General features: G+C 58.7%; 2 protein-coding genes across 6 annotated transcripts; one reads left to right on the top strand and one right to left on the bottom strand.

Annotated features, from left to right (window-relative positions):
• Window positions 1-167: 167 nt before the first annotated feature.
• NR2E3 (nuclear receptor subfamily 2 group E member 3) lies at window positions 168-4,456 on the bottom strand. Of its 2 annotated transcripts, XM_038146983.1 has the most exons (8): window positions 4,272-4,456; window positions 3,109-3,259; window positions 2,320-2,423; window positions 1,990-2,238; window positions 1,719-1,900; window positions 1,281-1,512; window positions 1,100-1,205; window positions 168-1,022 (listed from the first exon to the last, which is right to left on the bottom strand). In XM_038146983.1, exons 1-8 carry the CDS (start codon window positions 4,327-4,329, stop codon window positions 890-892), a joined length of 1,215 nt encoding a protein of 404 aa, XP_038002911.1. In that variant the 5' UTR covers window positions 4,330-4,456; the 3' UTR covers window positions 168-889. The 2 variants fall into 2 exon arrangements, with proteins under 2 accessions (XP_038002911.1, XP_038002910.1); XM_038146982.1 differs by having other exon boundaries at window positions 1,100-1,512.
• A 7,060-nt stretch (window positions 4,457-11,516) lies between these two features.
• On the top strand, window positions 11,517-23,874 carry AP3B2 (adaptor related protein complex 3 subunit beta 2). 4 transcript variants are annotated; one of them, XM_038147507.1, is made up of 28 exons: window positions 11,517-11,860; window positions 14,679-14,754; window positions 14,866-14,940; window positions 15,052-15,147; window positions 15,234-15,394; window positions 15,944-16,010; window positions 16,545-16,727; window positions 16,843-17,019; window positions 17,254-17,351; window positions 17,619-17,673; window positions 17,823-17,894; window positions 18,050-18,112; window positions 18,333-18,465; window positions 18,548-18,657; window positions 18,731-18,907; window positions 18,991-19,177; window positions 19,278-19,396; window positions 19,616-19,727; window positions 20,031-20,232; window positions 20,309-20,474; window positions 20,560-20,614; window positions 21,206-21,312; window positions 21,368-21,644; window positions 21,740-21,824; window positions 22,244-22,341; window positions 22,442-22,465; window positions 23,005-23,143; window positions 23,391-23,874. In XM_038147507.1, the coding sequence occupies exons 1-28, from the start codon at window positions 11,748-11,750 to the stop codon at window positions 23,539-23,541; spliced, it is 3,378 nt and encodes a 1,125-aa protein (XP_038003435.1). In that variant the 5' UTR covers window positions 11,517-11,747; the 3' UTR covers window positions 23,542-23,874. The 4 variants fall into 4 exon arrangements, with proteins under 4 accessions (XP_038003435.1, XP_038003437.1, XP_038003436.1 ...); XM_038147509.1 differs by having other exon boundaries at window positions 11,520-11,860; window positions 21,413-21,644; window positions 23,391-23,541; XM_038147508.1 differs by lacking the exon at window positions 22,442-22,465 and having other exon boundaries at window positions 11,520-11,860; window positions 23,391-23,541.
• Window positions 23,875-23,939: the final 65 nt, after the last annotated feature.

The following is a 23,939-nucleotide window of genomic DNA, read 5'->3' as shown; positions in this document are numbered from 1 at the left end:
CAGATTATTTATATTTATCATTTTTATATTCAGATAATTTCAGGTTATTTATTTTCATTTTATTTTTATTCTTATTTTTCTATTTATCTTCCTTATATTGATTATTTAATTCAGATTATTCATGCTAATTTTACTTATATTTAGTTTATTTCTGTTCAGATATTTATTTTCAAGGTACTTATATTCAGATTATTGATTTTTATTTATTCCTATTTGCGTTATTAACATCCAGCTGGTCCCCCCAGTCCCCCATCCCAGGGGACCCAAGTCATTGGCACAGGGACTCTGGCTGCAAAAGTCTCTTTATTCCAAGTATAAAATGGGGGACACGAGCGGGAGACCCCGGGACACAGGGACAAGGATCTGTCGCCGCATGTCACCCCGGGCTGGGGTCACCCCGTCCAGTGTCAGCCCTGGCCTGGGATCAACCTGAGGCTGTCCCAGTCCGGTGTCACCCCCAGGTGTCACCACCTTTGGCGATTGTCACCTCTGGGCCGGTGTCACTCCCGGGCTGGCACCACCCTTGGCTCTTGTCACCCTGGCTGATGTCACGCCCGGTTGTGCCCGGGTTGGTGTCCCCGAGGCCGCCCCCTGGGTGGCAGTAGCTCCTCACCGTGCCAAGGCGCCTCTGCCTGGCTTCATCCAGCATTTGGGACACCATGGAGATGCACTCCCGCGGGGCGCTGCCAGCGCACGGGGCACGCCCTTGGGGACATCCCCTTCTGCCCCCAGGGAAGCTGCTCCCGCCTCCCAGCAGCATTCCACAGTCCTGGACATTGCCCCAGAGATGGGACCGTGGGCGCCTTCACAGCCCGGGGTGAGGAGCCCCAGGGTGGGGGGGACAGGGTGCCAGCACAGGGTGACAAGCCAGGTGACAGCGGGAAGGGGTTCAGTTCTTGAACATGTCACACAGCAGCTTCTCCATGGGGGTGTTGCCGATGGTGCGGCGGAAGAAGAGCAGCTCCACGCGCTCCGAGGAGATGAAGCGCAGCGCCGGGAGGAGCAGCAGCAGCTTCCCAAACCTGGGGGTGGAGCAGTGGCCATGGGTGGGTGTCCCACCCTGGTGATGTCACCCGCGAGGACGTAGGGACAGCGGTACCTGACGGGTTGCCCAGGGTAGTGGGAACGGTTGTGCTGGCCCAGCATCACCTGGGACTGGTCCTGCAGGTTCTCCACCTGCTCAGGGTCCTTCAGGCCACGGGTCTCTGCAGGGACAAGGGGGTGACAGGCTGGGGAGGGGCATGGGGATGGCCGGTGGTGGCTGCTGGGGGTGGCCTCACCTGGTTTGAAGAGCACCACGGCCTTCATGCAGGCAAATTCCGTGGGGTCAACAGCCAGCGCCTTGAAGCGGCCAAGGGTCTCCTGCAGCGCCCGCACGTCCAGGGTGGCCGGCAGCAGCTTCCCAGGGCCCGGCTCAGGGACAGCCAGGAGCGGGCAGCTCTCCAGGGGCATGGACCACTGGATGGCACAGAGCAGGAACAGCTCACTCCACGCTTCCTCCAGCAGGATCACCTGGGGAGAGCAGGGGGAACCCCAAAACCCCCGTCACCCCCAAGGTCTCCAGGACCTGTAGCCACCACAGCTGGTTGGGCTAACGAGCATCTTCAGGGGAACCCTAAGAATGTTGTGGATGTGCTCCAACTGGCTGCTACGTTTTTTGGGGTTCCTGTTGCCCCATAGGCAGATCCCCAATTCCTCATGGAGATTGCCAGCCCCACCTGGTCACGGAAGGGCAGGTTGGAGAAGACGGGCAGGTTCTTGGCCCATTTCACCGCCATGAAGAGGAGGCGTGCTGAGGTCTCGTAGATGTTCTCGGGGCTGGCTGCCGGGTACGGCGCCACCTGGTACTCGCCGGCTGCCCGCTCCGGCTCGCTGCCCGTCACATCCACCGTCTCATCAGCTGCAGGGGTGGAAAAGGAAACTGGTTGTCACCACACTGTGGGGACAGCCACCTCCCACCCACCCCCCTCTCCACTCACAGCTACCCACCGTCCTCGGGCTCCAGCTTGGCGCAGGTCTCGGCCGTCATCAGGCTGGCCATGAAGCGATGGTTGGTGGGTGGAGTGGGCGCTCGGGGACCCGGGGTGACAGTGGCACCAGGACCACGAGGAGCCGGACAGGGTGATGGGGGGACCTCACATGTGGTGGCCACGTGCTCAGGGGGCAGCTCAGCATCCAGCTGGATGCTGTCCAGCTGGACCTGGGCTGTGCTGCGGGGCTGGCGCTCGTTCTGCACAGCTGTGCGGACAAGGTGGCATCAGCACCGGCCACCCCGCTGTCCCCCCCTGCTGTTCGTCACTGTGTGTCCCCCCATCTTACCATCCTTGTTCATGCCAGCCTGCAGGCACTTCTTGAGCCGGCAGGCCTGGCACTGGTTGCGGTGAGCCTTGTCCACCGGGCACAGCCCTGTCCCCGCCTGGCACCTATGGGGAGAGGTGGCACCTAGCTGCAGCCCCTGAGGTGGCCTCTGTCCCTGAGGAGGGTCCTCCCCCACAGGTACCATGTCTCTCCCCATGGGGTCCCACCCTGTCCCCAAGAGGTGTCCTGTCCCCAGTGGGTGCCCTGTCCCCACTCCAAGGATGCCCTGTCCCAGCGAATGCTCTGCCTTGATGCATGTTTCAGCCCCATCAGGGGACTGTGGACACCCTCTCCACAGGTGCCTCTCCCCCTGCATGCCTCCCCCTCATGTCCCTTGAGTGGTTTTAAGTAAGTCCCCCTGGGTGTCTGCCTCAGCCATTGCCCAAGCCCTGGGGCCCCTGGTCTGCTGGGTGTCCATCCCAGGGTACCCTACCCCACTGGGGGCCTGCCCCAACCTCCCTGTCCTGCTGGGTGTCCATCTGCAAGGTTCCTGTCCCACAGGGTGTCCATCCCTTCCCTGCTAGGTGCCTGTTCCCTCCACTCCTGCCCCACTGTGTCCATCCCCTGGATCCCTGACGCCCTGAGTGGCCATTCCTGGGGTCCCTGTCCTGTGAGGTGTCCTTTCCTCATGGTGTCTGTCCATGAGACCCTGGTTCTTGCCCCCCTGGATGCCCATCGGCAGGGTCCCTGCCCCTCTGGCAGCCCCCCTGTCCCCCCCTTCCCTGCCCCGCGGGGACTCCCTGCTCCCACCTGTAGATGAGCTTCCTGCGGACGCTGCGCTTGAAGAAGCCGCTGCAGCCATTGCAGGCGTAGATGCCGTAGTGCTTCCCACTGCTGGTGTCCCCACACACCTTGCACAGCAGCACCGGGCTCAGCTCTTTCCCGGGGGCTGGGCTCAGCCCTGTGGGAGTGGAACCGTCACATCTGGGTTGACTCTGGGCATCCCAGTGTCCCTCGTCCCACCCACCAGTCCCTGCTGCCTCCCAGCACCCCGGAGATGGGCTGGTTCCTGTCTCTGCTGGTTCAGCCCAGGGACATGAACGGGGACAGCTCAGGGACTCCACGCGGGGTTCACCATCTTCCCACACCCCAGCACACAGAGTGATGCAGAATGGGCTCTCACAGGAATTTTGAACATTAAAAAAGGCATGAAATGGTGTTCTTAGGGACAGGGACACCAGGCATCCCAGGAAGGGCACTAAGCATCCCAGAGAAGGGCTGCAGTCAGGGATGGGAGGAGTCCTGGAGAAGGGACAGCTCTGGGGACATGGGACACCCCAGACAAGAGTCACAGCAGGGAACTGTGCGGATGCTGGTGAAGGGCCAGGGACCAAGGGTATCCAGGAGAGGGTTTTTACAGGCGACCCCAGGAATCCTGGAGAACAAACACAGATGAGGACCATGGAGAGGGTCGGGCACTGCAGGCATCCTGGCCTAGGGAAGGACCATGATGGGGACTCAGCATCTTGGAGAAGGATGGCAGCTGAAGCCCCCAGGCATCCTAGCAGGCCATGATGGGGACCCTGGGCACCCAGGATAAGTGCCATGAGGAGAAGCCCAGCTATTCTGGAGAAGGTTAGCAAAGGAGAACCCACACATCCCAAACTATGATGGGGACACTGGCTGTCTTGGAGATGAACCATAATAGGGACCCCCAGGTATCTCAGAGAAGGGCCACGACGGGGACCAAAGGCATCCAGAGGAAGGCCATGCTGATCCCACGCATCTCAGAGAAAAACTGTAATGGAGAACCCCAAGTATCTTGGCGATTGACCATCATGGGGAGCCCAAGTATCCCAGAGGATACTTGAAAAGGACCCCCAGGCATCTTGGGGAGTGACCACAGGGGGGGCCCGGCCATCCCAGAGAAAAACCCTCCGAGTCGCCCCCGGTCCAGCGGATCCACCTCTTACCCGTGGGACTCTCATCCAGCCCGGCGCTCACCACCGACCCCGCCGGGGACGCAGCCATCCCGCACCCGGCGCTCCCGAGCTGTCCCTGTCTGTCCCGTCCCGCGGGTCCCCGCGGAGGCTCTGGCCAGGCGCTGGGTGCTCCGGCAGCTCTGCGGCCAAAGGGGCTCTTGCCTTGCTCTCTTCAAGGCGGCTTAGCGGCGGGCGCTGTGTAAGCAGCCGCCTCTTTGTCACCCTCTTAATCTTTAGTGTCTGCGCGGGGCGGGGGGGATCAATCAGCCACGCGATGAAGAATTAAAAAGGTGCTGAGCCCCAGCCCTGTAACCCTAAACCCCGCGACACCCAAGCCACCCCCGCCGCGCGCCGCCGCGGGCCACCCTGGAGGTGTCACCCTGTCAGGACAACCCCCCCAGCACTGCGAGGCCGAGATTGCGGCAGGGGAGGGAGACGGGGCTTGGGCAGGGGACCCCCCGTGTGTGTCGTCCTCCCCTTGGGACCCGCCAGGTCCTGTAAGCGCATAAGCCCTTCACTAAGGCGGTTAGAGGGGAATAACGAAAAGTGGTAATTAAGGGGGGTAATTTCCCTGCCCCCAAGTAATTAATTACCGGCCCTGATGGCGAGGGGAGGGTGGATGCTCGGCAGGGGCCCCGCTGCGCCTCAGCATCCCCTCCCGGGGACGGGGCCCTCCAGGGATGTTGGGGCTGCTGACACCGCACAGGGTGGGGGCCAGGTGGCCCCGGGGTTATGCAACCACCGCTAAACCCTCGCGGTGACAGGGCAGCACAATTTGGGATTTGTGGGCTTTAGCCGCTAAACCCCCCCCCGCCCCGCTCAGGGGGGTGGCGGGTGGCCACCGTCACAGGCCCGGCTTGTCCCCAGAGATGGGCCAGGCTGAGGACAGGGGTTCCCGGCCTGCTGTGCCCCTTCCAGAGGGGCTCAGGGGTGTTGGCGCCCTGAAGGTGTCCCAGGGGACGGGCACTGGCAGCAGGTCCCTGCTGAGGGCTGGCAGCAGTGACTCCAGTGGATCCAGGGGCTGGGGATCACCTCTTCGGCATCCCCGACCATGCGGCTCCATCCCCGCTGCCTGCGGCATTCCTGCATCCCCCTGCCTGTGGCATGGCTCCATCCTCCTGCCTACAACCTACTTCCATCCCTTTTGCCTGAAGTGTTTCTCCATCTTAACACTCTGTGCTGTGACTCACTCTACCAGCCTTGCCTGCACCGTGGCTCCATGTTCCCATGTGCAGCAACATTCCATCACCCTTCCCGACTACGCGGCTCCACCATCCTTCCTGCCTGCACCACAGCTCCATGCCCCCTGCCTCCAGCCCCCTCCCACCCTGGGACCCCCCATTTCCCCACGGTGCCCTGTCCCACCCACAGCCCTGTCCTGACCCAGATCTCTGACCGCCACCATCTGCGGCAGGGGCCACCTCCTCCTCCCGCGGCAGAATTATGACGCTGGGCTAATACAGAAGGAGCAAGCTGTCACCTCCCTGCCCGGCCCCTGGGTGCCTCCACACCTCTCACCCAAGGGTGGAACATTCCCCAGAGCCTGCCCGGGGGTGCCGGGAACACCGGCATGGCATCCCGGCCTGCCAGCCCACCCGTGGGCACACAGGCGGCCAGCACCAGGGACCACGGGGAGCGGCCAGCATGGCGGTACAGCTGAGTTAGGCTAATTTGCCCGTCCCCTCCTCGCCGTTGGGTAAAAGCCAGCTCTGGAGCAGGGATTTGGGAGGGGGATTAGCTGGGCCAACCATCTGCTGCCAGCCAATCATCAGCACCCCCAGGAAAGCCAATAATTACAAAAATATGGTTTCCCACCCCGTTTCTCCATTGCACCCAGCTGGGCGCTGTCCCTGTGGTGGAATCCCCGTGGAGCAGCACCCCGTCCTCTTCCTGGGGATGGAGGCTCCATGAGCACCCAACCAGGCACTCCCGGAGCCCAACCCAGCCTGCTTTGGGTGCGACACGAGCAGGCCCGGCCGAGGGGCTGTGGGTGGTGGGTGGGGGTGAAGGAGCAAATGTTAAAGCCCGAGGCAGGGTCGTGACTCGGCTCGGTCACAGATGCTGGGGCAGATGCCACGGGATTACCCAGCCTAAAACCTTGGGATCTTCCCCCCAGCAGGCAGAGAGCGTTTAATTACTAATTTACTAATTACCTAAAGATGCTGGCGATGGGCTTGAGACCTGCGGTCAGGAGCAGCCCCAGGGCCCCAGCCACCCTAATCCCACTGGCTGTGGGGAGCTGGTGGATGCACCCTGGCCAGGGACAGCTTGGCTGGGGACACTGAGTGACCCCGGGAAGCACCACTGTCCTGGCAGTCCTGCTCCTGTTGGTGATGGCATGGAGTGGTGCAGAATGGGACAGGACAGTGGGGACAAGGAAGAGACAATGGAGGCAAAGAGAACACGATGGGAACCAGGAGGGGATACTGTGGGGATCAAGGGGTACCAGGAGGGGATGATGGAGAGAGACCAAGAGAAGATGATGGGGGACAGAGGGGACATGATGGGGACCAAGAGGTGACAACAAGGATCAGGAGGGGGTGATGGGAACAAGAAGGAGGTGACGAGGACTGGGAGGCAATAATGGGGATCATGAGGGGACAATGGGAACCTGGATGTTTAGATGGTGACCCAGAGACAATGACAAATGGAAGAGCAGGGGGTGATAGCTGTGACCAGGAAGGGATGATGGAGACCAGGACATGACAATAGGGATCATGTGAGGATGATGGGGATCAGGAAGGTGTGACGGAGATCATGAGGGGGCAGTGGGATGCAGTAGAGGTGAATGGATATCACAAGGGGATAGTAAGGACTGAAATGGGATGATAGGGACTGGGAGGGGAGGATGGGAATGAGAAGGGTGTGATGGGTACATGTGGGCAAGACAGCAGAAACCAGGAGAGGATGGTGGAGATCAGAAGGGGACAAGACCAACAAAAATGACATGAAGTTCCAGAAGGGTGGCTGTGGGAGTGGAGGTGGCTGGGAAGGGTTAATGTGGCCGCCTGCACTGAGCTGGGTCCAGGCCAGGCTCGGGTTTCACCTGTAATTAGCTCTTGTTTATTGGAGGCTCCTTGATAAATGATTCTTTGGAGGTTGCCCGATGACAGAGGGTGACAGTCACCCACCTGAGCCCTGCTGAAGCCTTCACTGACCCCCAGCACCAGGATTAAAGTTTAATGTGACTCTGGAGCTGACCCCGGGCATGCACCATTCTGGGGCAACAGGGCTGGGGACAGGCTGGTGGCCATCCCTCGGACCTGGGGCTGGGTACAGGCTGATGGCCTCGCAGGGCCAGAGGGTTTTGGCACCAAGAGGTGATTTGTCATAAGCCTGGTGGTCAGTGGTTACCAAAGCATTGTGGCCACAGGGCTGTTTCCTGCTCCTTTGGGGTCACCCAAGATGTTTGTGGATGAAATGTCACACCAGGTTGGGTTTTTCCCCCTGGGACTGGCCCTGCAGGATGGGCACAGTGCCACGGTGCAGCCGGTCGGGGCACATTCCCAGGCACCGGCGGAGCCATGCGCCGCTGCCAAGAGCCACCGCGGTGCCCGCCGGGGCGAGCTGAGGTCCTGCCTTGCAGCCACCTTTGGAGCAGCGGCAGCTTGGGAAGCACAGTGCAGTGAGGGGACCTCGGAGGTGGCCCCAAGGTGAGGCAGCAGGGCACAGAACGAGCCCTGAGGCTGCAGCTTGGGTTTCAGCAGGGTGACGTGTCACCACAACTGTGGGGACAGAGAAGTCCCTCAGGTACGGGGCACCTGCCCCCAGCTCTCGGGACATCGTGTTTTCTCCTTGCAGATGAATCTCCTCGCCCAGGTAAAGGGGGAGCCGGCAGGAAGGACACCTGCATCCAGGTGATCCCACCCCTCTGCCACAGTACCCAGTGCCCCTGGACCCCACGGCTGGGACCTGCCTGGTGCTGGGTCCGGGCAGGGGGGGAGTGGGGTGTGGGCTGGGAGGCTGGGCTGGGCTGGACTGCGTGCTGGCAGAGAGGGGTGGTGGCAGGGCACGGGGGTCAGAAGGGGACGGGTCCCCGTCTTGCCCTGCCTCCTCTCCCCACAGGTGAGCTCCCTCCTTCAGACCCTGCAAGCCCCAGGATGGCTGTTCCTCCAGCCCTGGCACTGGCTGGGCTCCTGGGTACGGCAGGTTTGGGGGTGCTGGCATGAGAAGCCCAGGCAGGTGCTTGGGCAGGGGGTGGCAGCAGCCCAGGCCAGGGCTGAGCCATGACACGGGTGCCACTGGGGCTGATGCAGGGTGTTTGTCCCTCCAGGTGAGCAGCTCCAGGCAGGTAAGTGCTGGCATTGCTCCTGTGCCCCACACTGCCTGTCACACCCCCGGCAAAACTGAGCCGAATCCTGCAGACGCTGCCTTTTCCTCAGCACCCATGGGTGCTTCAGCACCTAGAGGAGGCAGCCCCTTCCCAAAGGGGACCTGAGACCCAAGCTGTGCTTAAGCCACCAATAATTTGGGATGAGCCAGCAGGTCAATGATGCTGCTGGTGTCCCCATGGCACCGGTGGCCCTGAAACACAGCTGGGTCCCCAGGCAGTGACTGGGGCAGTGACCACGGCAGGGTTCTTCCTCTGCGAGGGGCTGCTGGGACAACACTTCAACATGGTCCCCAACGGGGTGGCTGAGCCCCAGCCCGGGGACCTCTTCCTCTTCCCGCTGGCCTCGGGGGGCCCTGGCTGGTGGGGCGCGCACGCTGGCATCTACTGCGGTGACGGGGAGATCATCCACCTGGAAGGTGAGCCCCAGGAGCTGTCATGGCACGGGGACATCTCCATGGAAGGGACATGGGGTACAGAGTCTGCTTTGCCCTGCAGGCAGCTCAGGGACGTCTCCATCGGGCATCGTGGCGAAGCACAGCAAGAGCCACCTCCTGCGGACACGGGGCCCGGCCAAGGTGCTCCGGAGGAAGGGAGGGCTGGACGTGGCCGCCCTGCAGCGGCGCGTCCGGGCGGCCATGGACCAGCCAGTGGAGTACGACACCATCACCTGCAACTGCATCCACTTCGCCCTCGCCCTCCTGGGGCTGGGCCACCTTGCTGGTGCCATGGTGGGTGCCACCACCAGATCAGGTGTCACCACCCTGGGACACTTTGGCATCTGCTCCAGCCATGTGTCACCAAACCTCTTCTGTTGTCCCAGGTGTCCCCAGCGCTGCAGTGATGGAGGTGATGGTGCTCCTGGGGAACACGTGGGGCTGGAGTATCCTTCCCTGGGCACTGGAACCACACCAGTGATTTGCGAATCGTCCTGCGTGGCAATAAACAGTTGCATGGAAACCCTGTGCCAACCCTGTTTGATTTGTTGTTTTCTCACTTTTCCCAGAAGTTGCTGTCAAGTGATGTCCCACTTTGACACACCTTGAAGGGAGAGGATGTTTTTTGCTCCCCATGGCCTCCTGAGACAAACATCTGCCTCTTTCACTGCTGGCATTTAATTCTGAGCATAAAAATGAATATTCCATGGGCTGCTGGGTTGAAAATGGGCCAAAAGGCTGGATCAGGTCTGGCTGGAGACTGGTGGTGTACCCCAGGGGTCAACTCTGTGTCCAGTCCTGGTCAACCTCTTCATTACTGGTCCAGTTGATGAGGTAGAGTGTATCTGCAGTGAGCGGGAGTGAGTCACCAACCCATGGTGATCCTGGCACCCCCAGAGTGCTGGGTCCTGTGCTGGGCTCTCCAGCATGAGACAGACAGGGACATACTGGAGAGATACCACAAAGGGCCACCAAGGCTCTGGAGCGTTTCCCTAGGAAGGGAAGCTGGAAGAGCTGGGGCAGTTCAGCAGGGAGAATGTCCAGTGGGATTTTATCAGTGCTTATGGGGGGAAAGAAGGGGGATTCTGGCTCTTCTCTGTGTCTCCTGGGGATTGGGGTCTTCAGGAGAGCAGCAGGGTCTCCAGGAAGGTCTGAGATCCAAGCAGGGTTGGGGGCCCTGGGAGGGCTGTGGGGTCCCAGGGTGAGTGAGTGTGTCTCTGTGCTGAAGATTCACTGCTGTCCAGTAATTAGATGTTTTATTCAAAATTCTGCTACTTGAACCATGGCCATTTTCCCTCACTGCCTCACTCCTGTGGGATGGGGTGAGTGCTGTCCCGTTCCTGTGGGATGGGGTGAGTGCTGTCCCGTTCCTGTGGGATGGGGTGAGTGCTGCCCCATCCATACAGCTCCAGGGCTGGTCAGTTGCCTGGAGAAACAATAGCGGGAATATCTGCCAGTAGTATAAAGTACTATACTTTATAGTACTATAGATAGGGAAAAACCAAAGAAATGCAAACAAAACCTCAACTATAATAACATAAATAATGATATCTTATGACTGATATAATTTATAGAAATTTATTATATAAATATACATGAAACATCGTAATATGCATAGTCGAATCTACAATAATTTTTGTATTTAACGTCTGTAGATAATTAATATATGATCATATATCTAGTAAATAATTCCTATCATGTTATTAATAAGAATATTATATATAAACTACAATATCTATAAGAATAATATAAATTAATACCACACCTAATATAGATAATAATTCAGATATCATACATCACATATACTATCATGTGGAATATAGTTAATAAAATATTGAATTTTATCATACAGTGGGTAATACATAATACATAATACAATATGTAATATGTAATATGTACTACATTAAATACTATATACTATATAATAGAATTAACATAATCTGCAATATAATATAACATAGCATAACATATAGCATATATAACATATTGCATATATTATATCATATATAAACTGTAGAATGTAGAATGGTTTATGGATTATCTGTAACATACTATGATTGAATATGGCAAATATATAGTATTGCATAATTAGTGAAATCTGTAATAAATTATAATGTAATGCAATAAATAACATGCAATATATGGTATACAGCATGCAGCATGTAATAGAATATATAAATTGTATGTAATATATAAGTAAATGTATGTTTTGTATACTGCACACAGTATTACATATAAAATATTAATGTATAAAATAATAATAAAATGTAATACAGCAGGATATAATGATACATATTGTAACATCCCGAACATATAACATTATTTACTATAATGTAATCTATTTTAAATACGTCTAATGATAATCATGCACAATCATGTCTGTTACAGTAATTCTAGATTTTCCTGGTTCTGGGCGGGTATGTGTGCGGCTGTGAGCCCAGTGACCGTGAGTATGTCACAGCTATGTCCCCAGCCTTGCCCCTCCTAAAGCCGCCCGTGTCCCGCTCCCAAACCTGCGCAGGGGCGGGGGCTGCAGGGACCCCTCTGGGGCAGCCAAGCCGCCCTTGCGCTGCCGTTCCCGATGTCGGCGGGGGTCGATGCAGCCGGACGCTGCCCCCGGGGCCGGGCCCGTCCCCGCCCGCGCTGACATCAGTTCCCGCGTCCCCCCCGCATCCCGCATCCCGCATCCCTCCCGCCGCCATGGCCGCCAGCCCGGCCTACGGCGAGGAGAAGGGCGGCTCCTCCAGCCTGGGCGAGCCCGAGTACGGCCACGACCCCGCCAGCGGCGGCATCTTCTCCTCCGACTACAAGAGGTGGGGACAATGCGGGCGCAGGGGACAAGGACGAGCCCGCCCGTGCGGCCGCCGCTGCAGGCCTTGGCCGCCGGCCGCGGCGGGGATGTGGTACCCGAGCCGGGGCTGCAGCGGCCCCCGACGAGGGGACGGGGACTGGGACTGGGACTGGGACGAGGATGAGGATGGGGATGTGGATAGGGATAAGGATGAGGAGGGGGACAGGGATGGGGCAGGGAATGCCGTCACGTCGCCGCCACCGTCATTGCAGGTTGCAAAGGCCGGAGAGGGTGGGAACACCGCGGGATTTTGGAGATGGTGCCGATGGGGGAAATGTGCGGGGATCCCCCTTGAACCTCTCACCCTCGGGCTGGGGCATCCCGGGAGCAGATCCCACCACGGGATCTGCTGGCTCCCGTGGCTCTCCTGAGCTGACACCCCGCCCCCACCGCATCGAGGTTCCCAGCGAGGGGGGCGGATGTTGAGGAATGTCACCCTGCCGTGGGACAGGCTCCTGCGGGGGGGCAGGGGAGAAGAGCAATGGGGCGGGGGTGTGCTCCTGGAGCTGCAGGAATGTCTCTTGGCCCTCCCTACTGTGTCAGTGTCCCGCAATCTGGCACTGCCCCCCCCTACTGCCCCAGCAGGAAAGCACTGAATCACTGTCTGACAGCATCATGCTCTCTACTCCCCCGCTGTGACACCCAGTCCAGCAGTGTCTCCCCATCCCTGTCCCTCTGGTGGTGTCCCCCCATATGACAGCGTCCCTCCAGTCCTGATTCCCTGGCAGTGTCCCCCTCCTTTAATGTGTACCCCATCCTGACCTCTTGGCAATGTCCCCGGTTTGGGAGTGTCCCCTCTCTCCCTGTGCTCCTCCCTAATGCTGCCAGTGTCCCCCATTCTGGATGTGTCCCTGATCTGACTTGCAGTGTTCCCATCTCACTGGGTCCCCCCCTTCCCTGAATCCCTGGCAATGTCCCCTTCCATCTGAGCCCCTGGCATTGTCCCCCACTCTGGATGCACCCTCCATCCATGACCTTCTAGCAGTATCCCCATCTCATGGTGTCCCCCCCTTTCCCGACCCCTTAGTAGTGTCCCTTGCAGTGTAACACTCCCTACCCCTGGCTGTGTCCCCCAGTATGACAATTTCCCCCAACCCTGATCCACTGGCAGTGTCCTCCAGTCTGGCAGTGTGCTTTATCCATGTCCTACTGGCAGTGTCCCCATCTCAGAGAATCTGTCCCTCCCAGGAGCCCCCGGCAGTGTCACCCAGTTTGTCCAAGTCTCCCCCTCTCTGACTCCTCCTTGGCAATGTCTCCCAGCCTGGAAATACTCCCCTGCTCCCATGTTTGCCAGTGTCCCCTGACCCCCACTGGCAGTGTCCCCCACTCTGGAAACATCCCCCAGCCCTGACACCCTGACTGTGTCTGCCAGTCTGTCCAGGTTACCTCAGTTACCTCTGCTACCAGTGCCTCCCACTCTGGCAGTCACCACCCTCATGGCAGTGTCCCCTTACCCCTGACCTCCTGGCAGTGTCCCCCACATGCACCGTGTCCCCCACACCCATTGTGTCACTATAATCTGCATGCTGCTCTTTGCCAGAGCCACACCAGGTCTGTCACCATTCCTGTGAACCGTCTATGGCATCCATGGCACATGGGGCAAGACAAATGCACCAAGCGTGACCCCACCTCCCAGGTCAGGCACCCACAGGTGCCCCATCCTGCCACCCTACCACCCAGGCAGAGTGTCCCACCATGATGTGTGTTCCCTGCCCAGGACTGAGCCACTCAGCACTGGGGAAGGAGCTCCCTGCAGTGTCCCCAGGTCCCAACTGCAGGTCAGATGTCACTTTGGACGTGACATCCCAAGTTGGCCTCATCCACTGGGAGCTGCGTCCTGATCTAGGCTGCAACCCAACCCCAGCCACGGCATCAGGTTTCAGCCCACTGTGCTGGGCAGAGGAGCGGGGCCACAGCCCTGTCACCGTTCCCAGGGCCACTACCGCCTGTCAAAGCTATGATGTCCTTGCCACCAGTGCAGAAGCTGCTGCGGCAGCTGCCGGTGGGGCCGGCTGGCTGGCCGAAAACACCAGAGGGTGCTGGTGTGGCCGAGGAGGTGACAAGCCCGGTGCTGGCCACCGAGGCTGGACAACCCACCTGCTACAGCGCCCTGCGAGCCGATGAGCTGCGGCCACTCGCCGGCACCAAGCCCGCAGTGGACACTGGCACCGGGCCACCACCGCGGTAAGACTCCCCCAAGGAGCGCCCCCAGGACCCTCTGGTGATGGTGGCTCTGGACGAGCATCATCCCATGGGTGTCACCCTCAGTTGCTGCAGGTAGATGCAGCCTTGCAGGTGCCCCCAGTTTAGGGGGGGACCAGTGTCCCTTAGAAAAGAGGACAGTGGTAACAATTTTACAAAAGACTGGTGGCATTTTCCCAGTCCAGGGAGGGGACTTTTTTTTTTTTTTTTGCATCGGGGTGTGCTGGCACATCCATGCCACTATGTCCATGAGGGAAAAGGGACACTCAGCCAAGCCAGGATGGAGCTGGTGATGGGCACCTGTGATTTAGGGACAATGTAGGGTGACAACCACAGCCAGGATGGGATGGGGTTCTTGTCCCAGTGCCTGGGATGAGGATGGCACTGGGTGCTAGCACCATGCCAGTCCCTCCGGTTCCTCTTTCACCTTGCTGTAACCCAACTCCTGTCCCCATAAATATTTCATGATGAAGGGTTGGATTGCCAACCTGATGGAAGTCTGTGAGCAGAAAAAAAAAAGATTAAAAACGGGTAAAAATGTGAAAATGGGATTTTTTTTTCCCCCTGATGTGATTCAGGCATGATGACCTCAAGGAGATGCTCGACAGCAACAAGGATTCACTCAAGCTGGAGGCCATGAAGAGGATTGTGGCGGTGGGTGTTGTTGTCACCGGTGGGGACCACTGCTGGTGCCGAGCTGTCTCATGTTGTACCAGCCCCTGCTGTGCCAGCTGCCCAGTGTCACACCACTTCTTTTCCCCCTAGATGATTGCCCGTGGTAAAAACGCCTCCGATCTCTTCCCAGCTGTGGTGAAAAACGTTGCCTGCAAAAACATTGAGGTGAGGAATATCTTGCGTGGCCCTAGCGGCATCCCAGGGTCTGGCACTTTCCCTGGTTTTGGGGATTGGCTGGAGTATGGGGGGCTCTGAGGTGGCACCTTCACCCTGCAGGTGAAGAAGCTGGTGTACGTGTACCTGGTGCGCTATGCAGAGGAGCAACAGGATCTGGCCCTGCTCTCCATCTCCACCTTCCAGCGAGGACTCAAGGTGGGCTGGTCTGAGGAGCCAGGGGAGGTCTGGAGGAGCGCTGAGCCTCCCACAGCTGCACTGCAGCCCCCCGCATGTCCCCACAGGACCCCAACCAGCTGATCCGCGCCAGTGCCCTGCGGGTCCTGTCCAGCATCCGCGTGCCCATAATCGTGCCCATCATGATGCTGGCCATCAAGGAGGCCGCCTCGGACATGTCCCCGTATGTGCGCAAGACAGCCGCCCACGCCATCCCCAAGCTGTACAGGTAATGGGGGGGGGGGGATCAGCTGCTAAATGCAAGGTATATGAATTGTTGTAATAAAGCAGCCAAGACTCAGTTTCTTCATGCAGAAAAGCCAATTCTTTAGTCACAAAAAGCTCATATTTACAGGAAATGTCAGAAGGCGCTGTGTTAGACCTAATTGGCTAACTATACACTGACACTCATTTTATTGGTCGGTAAATGGTTAGGGTGTACATCCGTCAAATCTCTCCATTTTTGGTTAGTTTACATATTTTGTTCACTGGTTCCCACGGGACAGATTTATTGTTCATTACAGGTGCAAATGTTTTTCTTACTAGAATAGCTTACTAGTTGTGCTAACTGCTTTCATTCTTATGATTTTTCTCATGGGAAGTTACAAGCTAACTGCCAGCTTAGCTAGAGTTATAGGGCCTAAACCATATTAGTAAGGCCTTTCTTTTATAATACCTTTACCTGTATGCAACACCAATAAGGGTCTTGGCTGCTTAGTACAGGCAGGGATGGGGAGGAGTTTGGTCCAGCATCACCGGCCCTGCTCCTCCCTCACAGCCTCGACTCAGACCAGAAGGACCAGCTCATCGAAGTGATCGAGAAGCTGCTGGCTGACAAAACCACAGTGAGCAGGATTCTGTGTCTCCCCCACCTCTGAATCTGGGAACATCACTGGCCTGGTGTCCTCACGGGGATGGAGGTGTTCCCACCAAATTGGTGTCATCTTGAGGGATGCAGCCATCCTCATGGGATGCCATTGTCCTCACCGATCCAGCATCCATTAAGGGATGCAGCCATCTCCCAAGCCAACATCTTTGTGGGGATGTCACCGTCCCTGGCAATACGGAATCCTCATAAGGATGCCACTGTCTCCACTGATCCAGCATCCTCACAGGAATGCAGATGTTCCCACCAAATTAGCGTCCTTGTGGGGATGAAGCCATCCCTGGAGAGCTGGCATCCTTGTGGGAGTGCTGCTGTCCCTACTGGGCCAAGATCCTTATGGGGAATTAACCAACTCCACTGAGCTGGGATCCCTGCAAGGAAGGGTTGCCCACCAAACCAGCACCCTTATGGAGATGCCACCATCCCCACGAAACCAACATCTTGTCGATGATCCCACCGCTCCAGTAAGTCACCCTGGGCTTTCCTTCTGCAGCTGGTGGCTGGCAGCGTGGTGATGGCTTTCGAGGAGGTTTGCCCAGAGCGCATAGACCTCATCCACAAGAACTACCGCAAGCTCTGCAACCTGCTCATCGATGTGGAGGAGTGGGGGCAGGTGGTCATCATCAACATGCTGACCCGCTATGCCCGCACCCAGTTCCTCAGCCCCAACCAGAACGTGAGTTCAGGAGCACAGAATGCCCTGGGAGCCTTGGGATGTCCTGGGAGCCCCTAGGGAGGTGGGATGAAGGGGGAGTGTTCTTGAGAATGAAAAGGGTCCCACCTGTCAGCAGGAGTCCTTGCTGGAGGAAAACACTGAAAAGGCTTTCTATGGCTCTGAGGAGGAGGACGCCAAGGATGCCAAGGCAGAGGCAGCCTCGTTGGCCAAGCGCAAGCCCTACGTCATGGACCCTGACCACCGCCTCCTCCTGCGCAACACCAAGCCCCTGCTGCAGAGCCGCAACGCCGCAGTGAGACCCTCACTCCCACCCTGTTCATTCCCCAGGGCCTCTGGTGGTGTCCATCAGTCTGGGCTTATGATGTCCCCACAGTCTAGGACTCACTGGGGTGCTTGAGGGACACCCAGAAAAGGGTGTCCTCAGGGTCAGGCTATCTCCATGTGCTGAGAGTGGGACTGGGGGACATGACCATTCCTCAGGGTGTCCCCCATTCCCACCATGTGACACTTGGGTGTGTGTCCATAGGTGGTGATGGCCGTGGCACAGCTCTACTTCCACCTGGCACCCAAGGCAGAGGTTGGAGTCATTGCCAAGGCGCTGGTACGGCTCCTGCGGAGTCACAGGTCTGTGATACCTGGGTTGTGGTAGTGTCCTACTCCTCCACCCCAGCTGTTGGAACCTATGGGGAGCTTTTTGAGAGACCCCCAAAAAGCCCATCCCTTGAGTGACCTCAGGTTGGAGGCCTTTTTGGGCTGTTCCAGTCCAGACATGGGGTAACAGCATCTTGGTGGCACCAGCTTGGTGGTGGGTCCTGGCCCATATTCACAGGGACTTGCTGAGGGTGTTTGGCCCTTGCCCCAGTGACCATGGTCCCCTCTTTGTCCCCACAGTGAGGTGCAGTATGTTGTGCTACAGAATGTGGCCACCATGTCCATCAAGCGGCGGGTGAGTCTCAGACTTGGTGTGGGAGGAGCTGGCCCTGTTGACTCCGGAGCGAGATGAGGGTTAGCCAGCAAGGTCACCAGAGCTTGGAGGTGGCCTTGGCAAGGTGTGGGGGACAGAGATGACACTAATGTCTCTGGCTGTGCATGCAGGGGATGTTTGAGCCCTATCTGAAAAGTTTCTACATCCGCTCCACGGACCCCACACAGATCAAGATCCTCAAGGTGAGCTGGAAACACCTGTCAGGAGTGGGTTGAGGGCTTCGTGGAGCCCTTTCTTTGGGTCAGCTGTCCTCATGCCCTGGGGACAGGAGGACATCAAGACCCCTGTGCCCTGTCACCATGCCCCTATGCTGCTCATCTCTTCCTCATTCCCACAGCTGGAGGTCCTCACCAACCTGGCCAACGAGACCAACATCTCCACCATCCTACGAGAGTTCCAGGTATGCCATGGCCTTACTGAGGCTGCCACCCTGGCATGGCTCTTGGTGCCAAACCACCACCATGGAGGGGGCAGAGGAGAGCCCTCCAGGAGGAGTGGGCTGAGGCCATACCAACCCCATCAGCAGTTCCAAAGGGCCCCAATGTGTGACCACTGCCAGGGGGGATCTCCAGCACTGGCACATGGGTGACATGTCATGTGTGCCCTCCATGCCTGTGCAGACCTACATCCGCAGCATGGACAAAGACTTTGTGGCGGCCACCATCCAAGCCATCGGGCGCTGTGCCACCAACATCGGGAAGGTGCGGGACACCTGCCTCAATGGCCTGGTCCAGCTTCTCTCCAACAGGGATGGTGAGTACACATGGCAGGGGTGAAATGGGAGCTCCATCGCTCTCAGGGCAGGACCCAACTGAGGCTGGGTCTCTGCCTGCAGAGCTGGTGGTGGCCGAATCCGTGGTGGTCATCAAAAAGCTGCTGCAGATGCAGCCGGCCCAGCACAGCGAGATCATCAAGCACATGGCCAAGCTCACTGACAACATCCAGGTTGGTTGGGGTGTTGCTGACCCACAGGAGCAGGGGATAGCAGCAGTGCCACATGTCCGAGGGCGTTTCACAGGTGCCAATGGCGCGGGCCAGCATCTTGTGGCTCATAGGCGAGTACTGCGAGCACGTGCCCAAGATCGCACCTGATGTGCTGCGCAAGATGGCCAAGTCCTTCACCAACGAGGAGGACATTGTCAAGCTGCAAGTCATAAATCTGGCGGCTAAGCTCTACCTGACCAACTCCAAGCAGGTACCAGGGATGTGATCCTAGAGTGGGCCTCAGTTTCCCTCTCAGGGAAGGAGAGCCAGCCCTGAGCACGTTCTTTGCTGCAGAGCAAGCTGCTGACCCAGTACGTCCTCAACTTGGCCAAGTACGACCAGAATTATGACATCCGCGACCGGGCTCGCTTCATCCGCCAGCTCATCGTGCCCACTGAGAAGAGCGGGGCCCTCAATAAATATGCCAAGAAGCTCTTCCTGGCCCAAAAACCGGCTCCCATCTTGGAGTCTTCCTTCAAAGGTACCGATCCCTGGTCACAGGGCATTAGGACATGGGGCACAAGCTGTCACCACAATGCTGCATGGCTCTCCCTGAGCTGCTGCCTCCTGTCACCTTGTAGATCGGGACCATTTCCAACTGGGCTCCCTGTCCCATCTGCTCAACGCTAAGGCTGTGGGCTACCAGGAGCTGCCCGACTGGCCGGATGAGGCCCCTGACCCCTCTGTGAGGAATGTGGAGGTGTGTGGGGCACCTTGGGTGCATGGGGGAGGAGAGGCCAAAGTGGGGACACTGACTCAAGGTCTTGGAAGAGCCCCAGAAGGTGCCTGGGTACTGCTCACCTGCCCCCATTCCCTCTATAGTACTCGCACATCCGCTTGTGGATGGGGGGACAAGGGTGGCTGTTTAGATCCCCGAGTCATGGGCGATGGCCCTGCTCCATCAACCCTGTGCCAGCAGGTTCCTGAGTGGACCAAGTGCACCAGCCGGGAGAAGAGGAAGGAGAAGGTGGAGAAGCCTTTCTACTCTGACTCAGAGGGCGAGTCAGGGCCCACGGAGTCGGCAGACAGTGGTGAGGACCTGAGGGCATGAGATATTGGGCAGTGGTCACTGTGGCCATCAGGCAGGCGCCACAATGGTGGGGCATTGGACAGGGGACACGACAGTGAGAGAGACATGGGAGGGACATGGCAGTAGGTGTGGAGGGATGCAGTAGTGGGCAGCGGGACTATGCAGGGATGCAGTGGGAGGATGCAGTGGAGAGGCAGCAGCAGGTATGGGGATGCAGTGGGAGGATGGAGGATGTAGTGGGATGAAGTGGGAGATGGGAGATTGTGGGGGGACACCGCAGTAGGGCTGAGCTGTGCCCCCACAGAGCCCGAGTCCGGCAGCGAAGAGAACAGCAGCAGCAGCAGCTCTGGCAGCTCCAGCTCTGGGACCGAGGAGGAGGACGAGGAAGAGGAGGAGGAAGACAGCGGGGAGCAGTCAGAGGACAAGGAGGAGGAGGAGGAGGAGAAGAGGCCAAAGAGGAAGGACAAGGAAGGTTCCCATAAGGCAGTCTTGGGGACTGCAGGCAGGTATGCCCTGGGAAGGCAGGGGGATGCTCCCAGTGAAACCCCCACCCCAACCCCCTGAGCTGGGCTCTCCCTGCAGCCCCAGCGAGGAAGAGGAGGAGGATAAAGGGGCAAAGAAGTCCAAGAAGAAGGCCCCACAGGGGAGGAAGGGCCTTGCCGAAACCTCATCAGAGGCCAGCACCTCCGAGAGCAGCTCCTCTGGCTCTGACTCGGGCTCCGAGGCAGAGGCCAAGCAGAGGAAGGCGGTGAGGGCTGGGATGGGCTGGGATAGGGGGCTGCACAGGGATACCTGGACGCCCTGTTGAACTCCCCATCTCTGCCCCACTGCAGCCCCCCAGCAGCAAGACCAGCTCCAAGGAGATCTCCCTGCTTGACCTGGATGACTGTGAGTGGCTGCCGGGAATATGCGAATGGCCGTGGTGGTGGTGCTGGGGAAACTGAGGCACGAGCACTCACGCCAGTGCCATCAGACTCCATGGGTCCTTTGGGAGCTGCAAAGCTGGGACAAGAACAGGTGTGGTGACGGGTCCTTGTCCCCAGAGGATGGCTGTGGGACAGGCAGCTGTGCCTATTGGATTGTCCCTGTGGGCTGTGCGCAGGGACAGCCTACAGGGTTGCGTCTACACCAATGGAGCTGTCCTTGTCTGCAGCCACTGGGCTGTCCTTGGGTGGCTCTCCCCATGGGGCTATGCCACCAGGGCTGACCCCACATGGCTGTCCCCATGGAGCTATCCCCATGAGACTGTCCCCATGGAGTTGTCTCCGTGGCACTGTGCCACCATGTCTGCCCCCTTATGGCTGTCCCCATGTGGTTGTCTCCATGGAGCTGTGCCATTGGGCCATGTCCCCATGCCATTTTCCCCATGAAGCTGAGCCACTAGAACTGTCCCTGTGTGGGTGTCCCCATAGGGCTATGCTCACAGCCATGGGGCTGTGAGCTCTGTTAACCTTTTTCTCCCCCTTCCCCACCTTGTAGTCACTCCGCCTCCTCCCCAGCCCATCCCCTCCAGCAGCATCATCTCCACCAGCCTGGTGACCGACCTGGAGGGCCTCACTCTCACTGACACCTCCCTGACACCCACTGTAAGTGTCCCCCATGCTGTCCCTGGGGATGTCCCAGGCCTTCTGTCACCTGCAGGGGTTACAGGGAGCCCTCAGCAGCCCCCGCTGTCCCCTGGTGCAGCTGCTGAGCCCGGCATTCAGTGCGGTGAAGACCTACGAGCTGCTGCACCGCATGGCAGGCGAGGGGCTGGCGGTTGAGTACTGCTTCAGCCGCCGGCCCTTCCCGGGCGACCCCCACATGGTGGCTGTCCAGATCCAGATCTCCAACAACACCGACACCGAGGTGAAGAACCTGCGAGTCAATGAACCCAAGCCACTATCCGGCATGCGGATACAGGAGTTCCCTGAGATAGGTATGGCATGGCACGGCATGGCTGTGACACTGTGGGAGAGTGGAGACAGGGGTTGGGTGGGAATGTGGGATGTAGTGGCAACCCTGTGGTTCCAGAGCACCTGGCGCCAGGGGACACAGCCAGCGTGGTGATGGGCATTGACTTCTGTGATTCCACCCAGGCGGCAAACTTCCAGCTGTGGTGAGCATCTGGCACCGGGCAGGGCAGGATCCCTGGGGTGTCCCCAGGGATCAGGGCATCAGGTGGGGAAAGTGGGACAGGTATCAACATCCCTCCATGTAGCAGGGGACAGGAGACAGCAGAAGCAGGACATGAAGGGATGGATGACAGCAGGACAGGCACCAGGGTCCTTCCAGGGAAGAGAAGACAGTCAGATGGGCATGGGGTGGTTGGGGGACAGCAGGAAATGACAGGCCTCCCTGCAGGGGACAAGGAGGCAGCAGCAGCTCCAGGTCCAGCCTGACAGGTTCCCCCCATTCCTGAGCCCTTTTGTGCCACAGTTTCCCCCGGTCACCCCTGCCCAGGGCAGGGATGGGAAGCAGGACATGGAGAGGGGACATATTCTGAGCACATGCCCTCTCACCCGCCTATCTCCCCAGCACCCACACGCGCCAGTTCTACGTCTCCATCCAGCCACCCGTGGGGGAGCTCATGGCCCCTGTCTTCATGAGCGAGAACGAGTTCAAGAAGGAGCAGGGTGAGTGGGACCAGGGATGGGGACAGGGTGCTGCACCAGCACCCACCACTGACACTCACCCCCAATTTTGTCCCCTCTGCCGCCCTTGCTGTGGCCCTAGAGCACCTGGCACGGCCGGGTGAGGGTAAGTGGCTGCTCAGCTGGCCCCTAGACTAGCTCTGCTTCCCTCACCTTCCCCTGCACCCCCCGCCTGTGGGCTGGGGTGACCACCCCGGTGCCAGGGTGGCCTTGTTGGGTCTCCACAAAATGCGAAGGGCTCATGTCACCCTGGCACTTCCAGAACTGTGTCTGATGAGTGAGACCCTGTGTCCCCGTGCTTCTGGATCAGCACATCCCCACCCTGACCCCATGGATGGGGGCTGTGTTGAATAGGTGGTGCTTGGTGCCCTGCAGCACCCAGCCCCATTGCTGCCACTGTCCAGAGGAGCCCATCCCCAGGGACGTGGCTGCTGCCACCAGGCAGGGACATAGGGATGAGCCAGGAAGGGTTATGAAGCATTTTCCCAACTCTACTGAATCCTGAACTAAGAGCAAGCAGAGCAGTCGGCTCAGGATGTCACGGGGAATGCGGGGAGCAGGAGGGGCTTGCTTTGGGCATGTCAAAGCAGGGCCCAGCAGGGTGTGTGGCCAGAGACGGGCAGGTGCCTCTGTTACCTGCTCTAGGGAAGCTGATGGGCATGAGCGAGATCACAGAGAAGCTGACGCTGCCTGAGAAATGCCGAAGTGACCACACCATCGTCCAGCAAGTGACCTCGGCTGCCAACGTGGGCCGCGTGCCCTGCGGTGCCAGCAATGAGTACAGGTAGCTGGACCCCCACACCTGGATCAGGCAGGCACTGTCACCCCTCCGTTCCCACCCAAATCACACAGTGGGGACGCACACAGTGGGGACACTCAGGGCTTCCTTTAGGACGAGGTGCCTGTGTGAACCCAAATGGGACAGTGGCTGTGGGTGGAAGGCACCTGCCGATCCCCACTGGACCATCCCATGGGACCAGAGGGTGACAGGGGACAGCTTGCCTTGAAGCCCTGTGTTCACCACCCAACAGGTTTGCAGCCAAGACAGTGACAAGCGGGAGCCTGGTGCTCATCACCCTGGAGCGGCGGGAGGGCTCCACGGCCCAGCTGACCATCAACAGCGAGAAGATGGTCATCGGCACCATGCTGGTGAAGGACATCATCCAGGCCCTGACACAGTGACAGCCGGGTGCTGCCGCGCCCATGGCCCTGCCCTCCCACCCCTTCTGCCCCATGCTGCTCCCCAAAATACCCCCTTGCCCCTGTTTCTGCCAGGTTATTCCCTGCCCCGATCCCAAAAGGGGCGATAGGCAGCGACCCTCGGGCCGGCTTTGCTGCTGGGCGGAAGGAGCAGGATGCGGCAGATGGGATGCAGGGAGGCGTCCTACTCGGAAGGGCAGAAGCGGTTCCAGCCCCCACGGAGCACAGTGTGGCCCCAGTCCCTCACCGCCATCTCCCAATGTAACCCTTATTTATTATGTCCAGGATCTCCCAATAAAGCTCTTCTCCAACGTGCTCCCTTTCACCTCCTCTGCTCTGTGGGCACATCAACCCCCGATTCTCCCCATGCTGGGCTCTGC

The sequence above is a fragment of the Motacilla alba genome, chromosome 10, assembly GCF_015832195.1.
Source record: "Motacilla alba alba isolate MOTALB_02 chromosome 10, Motacilla_alba_V1.0_pri, whole genome shotgun sequence".
Classification (NCBI taxonomy): Eukaryota; Metazoa; Chordata; class Aves; order Passeriformes; family Motacillidae; genus Motacilla; species Motacilla alba.
This window is presented reverse-complemented; position numbering and strand designations above follow the sequence as displayed.

Coding starts and splice junctions, on each gene's coding strand:
- NR2E3 (XM_038146982.1), bottom strand. CDS start 4,329: ATGGCTGCGTCCCCGGCGGGGTCGGTGGTGAGCGCCGGGCTGGATGAG. Junction 3,260..4,271: donor GCTGGATGAGAGTCCCACGG/GTAAGAGGTGGA, acceptor CCACTCCCACAG/GGCTGAGCCCAGCCCCCGGG. Junction 1,901..1,989: donor CAAGCTGGAGCCCGAGGACG/GTGGGTAGCTGT, acceptor CCACCCCTGCAG/CTGATGAGACGGTGGATGTG.
- AP3B2 (XM_038147507.1), top strand. CDS start 11,748: ATGGCCGCCAGCCCGGCCTACGGCGAGGAGAAGGGCGGCTCCTCCAGC. Junction 14,941..15,051: donor TTGCCTGCAAAAACATTGAG/GTGAGGAATATC, acceptor TTCACCCTGCAG/GTGAAGAAGCTGGTGTACGT. Junction 18,113..18,332: donor CCATCCTACGAGAGTTCCAG/GTATGCCATGGC, acceptor ATGCCTGTGCAG/ACCTACATCCGCAGCATGGA.